The 6334-nt window shown below is 42.9% G+C and overlaps 1 protein-coding gene across 3 annotated transcripts in view; it reads left to right on the forward strand.

The window, feature by feature from the left end:
- The first annotated feature begins 1162 nt into the window (after positions 1–1162).
- inpp5kb (inositol polyphosphate-5-phosphatase Kb) overlaps positions 1163–6334 on the forward strand; it is a 13124-nt gene continuing 7952 nt past the window's right edge. The window contains exons 1-2 of one of the 3 annotated variants that reach the window (XM_031572318.2): positions 1163–1377; positions 2525–2570. In XM_031572318.2, coding sequence (XP_031428178.1) covers positions 2533–2570 — 38 coding nt within the window. In that variant the 5' untranslated portion in view covers positions 1163–1377; positions 2525–2532. Of the gene's footprint in view, positions 1378–2524; positions 2571–5061; positions 5965–6334 lie in introns of those variants that run through there. The other 2 variants (XM_031572317.2, XM_012816503.3) reach the window with 2 other exon arrangements.

A 6334-nucleotide genomic window follows, 5' to 3' on the forward strand; every position in this document is an offset into this window, starting at 1 on the left:
CCCTCTCTCTCTCTCTCTCAGCCCTCTTCCATCTTCTCTCTCTCTCTCCCTTTCTATCTCTCCCTCTCTCTCAGCCCTCACCCCTCTCCCCTTTTCTCTCTCTCTTTCTTCCTCCATTTTTATCTCTCTCCCTCACCCCCCCTCTCCCCTCTTCTCTTTCTCTCTCTCTCCCTCCCTTTCTCTCTCTCTGTCTCTCTTAGCCCCCCCCCCCCCCCCCGTTCCTCACTGAACCAAAATCTCACATCCAATCATGCGAGGGGGCTGTAGTTCGTCCAATCATGCGAGGGGGCTGTAGTTCGCAGATGGAATGAGGAGGGGGGGGGGGGGGGTCACGGCAGCCCTCCCTGCAGTAAAACCCCTGGGAGCCTAAGACGGATTTGCCCACAAGAGTGCAGATTAACATTAAAGCCGTCTTACGGGGCCCGCGGGGGAAATCAACAGGGTGACTGTGGTTCTGTGGGAGTCAGTGAAAGTTGCACCTGCATCATGACACAGGTGTTCATCTGAGCAGGGAAATGTGACGCGGTGTCTACTCACATAATACAGTCCCCACAATGACATATCACAAAGCTGTCAGGCTGTAACAATTCAGCATATAAATATAAACAAATATCTCTATTTTTTCTTTATTATTATTACCGTTTATTGTCTCCCTCTCTCTTTCTCTCTCTCTCTTTCTTTGTCTCCATCTGTGTGTGTGTGTGTGAATAGTAGTATTATTCAACAGTATTCAGTGTCTTACCATGGTTAAGAACTTGCTTGACACGCACTGCTAATTTGACATGGATTCTTGACAAGAATGAGATTAGGTTTTCCTGCTCAGTAATTCCACTGATAGCCGGATTGTATGTATAACAATGTCCATATTGTAACATACACATTTTTTGCTTTCAGTTGAATGAACTTTAACATACAGAGTAATTCTGAGTTGGTACTTAATATTTGATAGACATATGACAATGATTGATATGGCCCCATGACCTTCTATGGTGAGTTAAAAGTACACGGCAAACGAAATCAGAACCATGATGACATCATCAATATAAAAAACAATATTGGGCTAATGAAACAAAGAATGCATTGTGGCAAGTGCGGATCAGCACGGTGACCAGTAAATCTAAAACAGTCGTCTCATTCACTACTCTTTTAATCTACGTTTAAACATCGCGACTGTTTATAGGTTGGATAACTCAGCTGTCGCGTTAGTGCTTAAGGGATAAAGAAATCGTGCCATTGGAGGAACAGCGAGGAAGCACGGTAACGGATGAGAGTAGGGGTGTGAGCTCAAGAGGGGATTGCTGCACTGCCCTGTCCAGCCATCACACACGGAGTACGGCCAATTGGAGACCATAACAAACACAGCTCCGAAGATTTCAGGTAATTGCATGTCGATTTGTTTTCGTTTGTCATGTGTGATGTAATTTGCAGGGTTCTGAAATGAGGGTACCATGGCTTTGTTGTATGTGGACACGCAGTGACTGATTAAGAAACTTTTTGTTGCTGTACTAACGATGACGGGTTGACCTTGTGCAACTTGTAGACTAACTTCAGATTACTTCCTTTTGTCAATATTGGATTACAGAAGGCTATCAGATGAGAAAGAAACTAGGAAAGCTGTTTGATGTCAGACATCTATCCTGACATGTAAACAAATGTAATTTAAAACGATGTGTGACTCAAAACCTTTGAGGACTTTAGAATGTATTACAGTGTCAATAGAATGACATAAACAAAAGAATAATTTGAAAACATGGAGGCATTTAAGTACAGCTCAGCCCTTGTTGTTTCCCCTGCACTCTTTGGATGCCTGGTGTTCAGGATTATTTGGGGGGTTTAACCGTGAAAAGAGAGCAACTCCAGCGAATTGCATAATCTCTCTCTCTCTCTGTCTCTCTCTGGGTGATCGAGTTTGTGTGCACAGAAGTGTGATGGCATGTTTGTGTGGATATTTGACACTAGATGCATATTATAATGAGAAAAAGCTTTTTTATTAAATTCAGTCAGGTCGTCCATGAAGTAGATTACTTGATGTGCATTATGCGTGGATTACTCAATGAAGTAATTTGATTGAGTTGCCACAGTGGTGTGTGTGTGTGTATCGCTCTGTTTGTGTGTGTGTGAGACGCAGCATAAACGCAGCATACACTCACATGCGCACACTCACACACACACACACACACACACACACACACACACACACATGCACACACACATTTCACAGTAGAAATAACTCAGCAAAGCTGGTCCTCATCCCTCAGACTTCCCACAGAAATCCACTCAGGCACACACAGTATTAGACATTTAGTTTTCCCGTGTGACCACTCATTAAGCCACTCGTTAAGTTCAGCTGAGGTAACCGATGCTTCTCTGTTGTAATGGCTGTATACATTACCATTACAACAGAGAAGCATCGGTTACCTCAGCTGAACTTAACGAGTGGCTTAATGAGTGGTCACACGGATTGTAGGGATTGTAATGCGTAACAGGTACATTCATGGCGGCCATGTTGTGTTTTGTGTTGCAGGTGCCACCATGAGTGCAAGACAAGCTGGTGCCAAACAGACATGCAGGTATACAACACTACACACCTGTTCACCTCACCCAGTAACCATTCAAACAGACATGCAGGTATACAACACTACACACCTGTACACCACACCTAGTGATCATGCCAAACAGACATGCAGGTATACAACACTACACACCTGTTCACCTCACCCAGTAACCATTCAAACAGACATGCCGGTATACAACACTACACACCTGTACACCACACCTAGTGATCATTTCACTCACCCAGTAACCATTCCCCATTCCACTTCCTGTCCTTTTTACTCTTTGTTTTTCACACTTCATACACAGTTCAGATGAACAAGTATGCACCAGCCATCTGGCTACAGGTGACTTCTCGGAGAACATGAGAAAGTCAAAGAAGTGTTCGTTAATACATCGTAATGCACCTACGTAAGCCGCTACATAATGAACGGAACAGGAGAGGGAGCGTTTGGAGTGGGTGTTCAGTTTGTAGTAGGCTAAGGGGAGGTTCAAGTCACTGTGGATGTGTGGCTGTAAAATACAGACTGTTAACAAGGTCATAGATGAAGTAATGTCTGAAGCAGCTGACTGAAGTATTTATTAATTGGGAAAACCAAAGCAAATATCTGTGGAGTTGTGAAAGAATGCACAATCCCATACAGAAAACACAAGCCCCTTTCATTTGAGTTGAGTTTGTGTCACTTCAGGGCGGTGCTTAAGAACTCCTTGAACTTAGTGTTTGTGGAATGTACGCTTACAATTAGCTTCTGTTCACGGTATGCCCAAGGAAGTGTATGATGGAGAAATATTTTAATTTCAGTGTCTGCTTACACGGATAACAAACTGTAAATAAATGGCCTTTTTGACAAAGATGAAATGGTTTCCTTTGGCTTTAGTGGGTAAATTATTCATCCGGGAGGCTCATCTTCAGGTTTTAAAGGTGAGGTCAGTGGTTTTTGTTTGTTTTGACTTACAATATGGGATACTATAGTTGACTATTTTTCCTACGTCTTCTGTACATGTTGGTGTTTGTTATACAAACCCAGGCCCAAACATGTAAACAGTAACATAAGGAAGAGCGGAAACACCGAAAACAAAGTATGTAAACTGCACAGTAATATTGGGGAACACTGATCGTTTATCATCAGATCAGAGTTACATCCTTATAAGTCTATTCATAATTATTTTTTTTTGCCAATAAACAAACAAACTACTAACTTCACCTTTAAAGAAGGTACGGAAGTCTAAACCAGTCAACAGCTCTGCCTGTTTTGTTTTTGTTATGTAAAATCTACACTTAGTTGCAGTCTAATTAACACCAGGCATGGCCTTGTCTCATCCTACAGTGAGCAGTCAAAAGAAAAATGAGCGTTCCCCTCCCCCACAGCATCCATAGACTGCATAGACTGGGGGCTGCACTTGTACTGTGCCCTGGCAAAATACTAGTGATCCCAGACATAAAACAAGGCAGTGGAATTTCATTGACTGAGGGGAGACTATTAGAGGCTATTAATTAAAACATGGTTGATGTTTACGGTAGGAGAGGACCTGCATGGCCGCCGGACCCAAATCAGTGGTGAAATAAAAGCCTTTGATAGGATTATGTGATTTGAATGTTTCAATTGTTTGGTCGCGTACTAATCTAAATAATAGATGAAGCTGTGGTGTTGAAATGAAGGGCACATCTATAATACATAATCACGATTGTTCCAGCACTGACCTTTGTACCCTATTAGTTTCAAAAGCATCTCCAGGACAAGGTTGTTACATCTGTCATTAGTTGCATAAAAAGTCCTTTTGAATAAAAGAGTACTTGTTTTAGTAGAGTAACTTGTAAAGTTGCACATGGGACCTTCTAATGCAGACTTATTTGTGTTGTTATAGAGCAAAATCATGTTGTTTTTCAAGGAAGGCCTTACGTATACAAATGACACATAGAAAGGTTAAGAAAAGTTTTCCAGAGAAGATGTCATTGCAAATGACCCCCTAAATTCCGAACTTCTTCTTCAAAGCTGAAGTTGGATAAAAATCCTCTTCCACAGATGAGAAACCAAAATGGCGTTCTAAAGAGCCATTCATCAGGGTGTTTAAAAATAGAACAAAATATAAACCTTTCAGGGAACAACTTTGTCACAAAAAACCCTCTTTTCCTTAAAATACTATTTAGCAGAATGGTCAGGTGAGCAAAATACTATAGTTCTGTGGCCCTTTAACTGGGAACTGAATGTTTTTACTCCCCCCCCACCCAAAATCTTTGTTCTTTATGGATGGTAGAGGCACTTGCATTGTTAAAGCGAATATTTCTGTTCCGTAAACCGCTTATGACACCATTGCGAAGCATTTCCCAAACCCCTGTAACAATACACAGTGTGGTTTAAGTATCAGGCTTTCCTCCATTCACTTTGGGTGTATTCCTCACGTGGCGGTCCGCTGCTCCAGATTAGGAGGCCTAATCCATGAGTTCTACCCCCAAAACCTGCTGCTCTGCTTGGGATCTTACATTCTGTCACACCCGGGAGAGAGAGGAAGGAAGAGAGAAGGGAGACTCTATGTGTGTGATATAGCGAGTGGCTGCTCACTGCAGGAGATGGTCGGCTACATGAATCATCTGAAGGTGTTTCTTATCGAAGGACACACGTTCTGCTGGTTGGTCTGAATTTTAAGTGGTGGATTTTTTCCTGGAAGGACACATTGCCTGAGATTTTTCATCTGACAGACGACTTCCACAGGGGTTTTGTGCATTCTTGAAGTATAAATCCATCAGAGATATACTGCTTGATATGGACCGAGGAGGTCTAAGATGAAGATCAGAAGACTGTGAAGAAGGAAATACACTTGAAGAAACATTTCGTAAAGATTGGAAAATTTGCCTGGGTGAAATAACTGAAAGCTCTGTTGATCATCAAAATTGCTTATACCATCTAATGAACTCTTATTTATATTTTATTGACGTTTCTTGTTTGAAACAACTGTAAAGGTTTCGTATTTTTATTAGCTTTGTTTGAAACTGACTGTTCCATTGTATTTGTTACTGAAAAGAGGTCAGCATCTTACGAATCTGACCAAAGGTCAAATCTACAAATCTTCACGATTTACACTGGAAAAGTCTGAGCCTCTTTCCTCTCACTGTGGGCAACAGAAACATTCCGAGCAGCCATAACCTCTCACTCGTGTAAGCCGGTGGTTCATGGCAGGGTTCGTAGGTCAAATGGCGGAGTCGCTGGAGCTTCCTCGCGTCCGATCGGACAGCTCGTCCAGCAGCGCGTCCCAGTCCACCGCGGGGCGCCTGCTGCTCCGGCAGCGTCTGGCCCAGCTCCTGACCTGCGTGGAGGACCTGAGCTCCGACGACGAGGCCAGCGAGGAGGTGTCCCGCACACTGGACGAGGCCTTCAACCTGTGCGGACGCTGGACCGACAAAGAGTTCTTCAGGTGGCCATCAGCAAGAGAGAGAGAGAAAAGGAGGGAGAGAGACAGAGGGGGGGGGGGGGGGGGGGGGGGGGGGGGGGGGCTGGCACTCAACCCTCATATGCTTTACAAATGCTGTGTTTTTCAATTCAGTTGAGACCTATTATTATTATTTATTTATATGATGTCATTAACTGTGGACATTCATCTTCATGTTGTCTTTCGTGTTTGTGTCCACATCTTGTTCCTTGTCATATCCATCTTCTCTTTTGCAATCTCTTCTTTTCTAAGCTATCGGGCTTGACCAAGTATGGCATATATAACTGTTAGTAATAGTAATTTATATTAAGCTAGCCATATACCATTTTCCTTTGCCATATACCATTCTCATCTT

Source organism: Clupea harengus, chromosome 8 (assembly GCF_900700415.2).
Source record: "Clupea harengus chromosome 8, Ch_v2.0.2, whole genome shotgun sequence".
Classification (NCBI taxonomy): Eukaryota; Metazoa; Chordata; class Actinopteri; order Clupeiformes; family Clupeidae; genus Clupea; species Clupea harengus.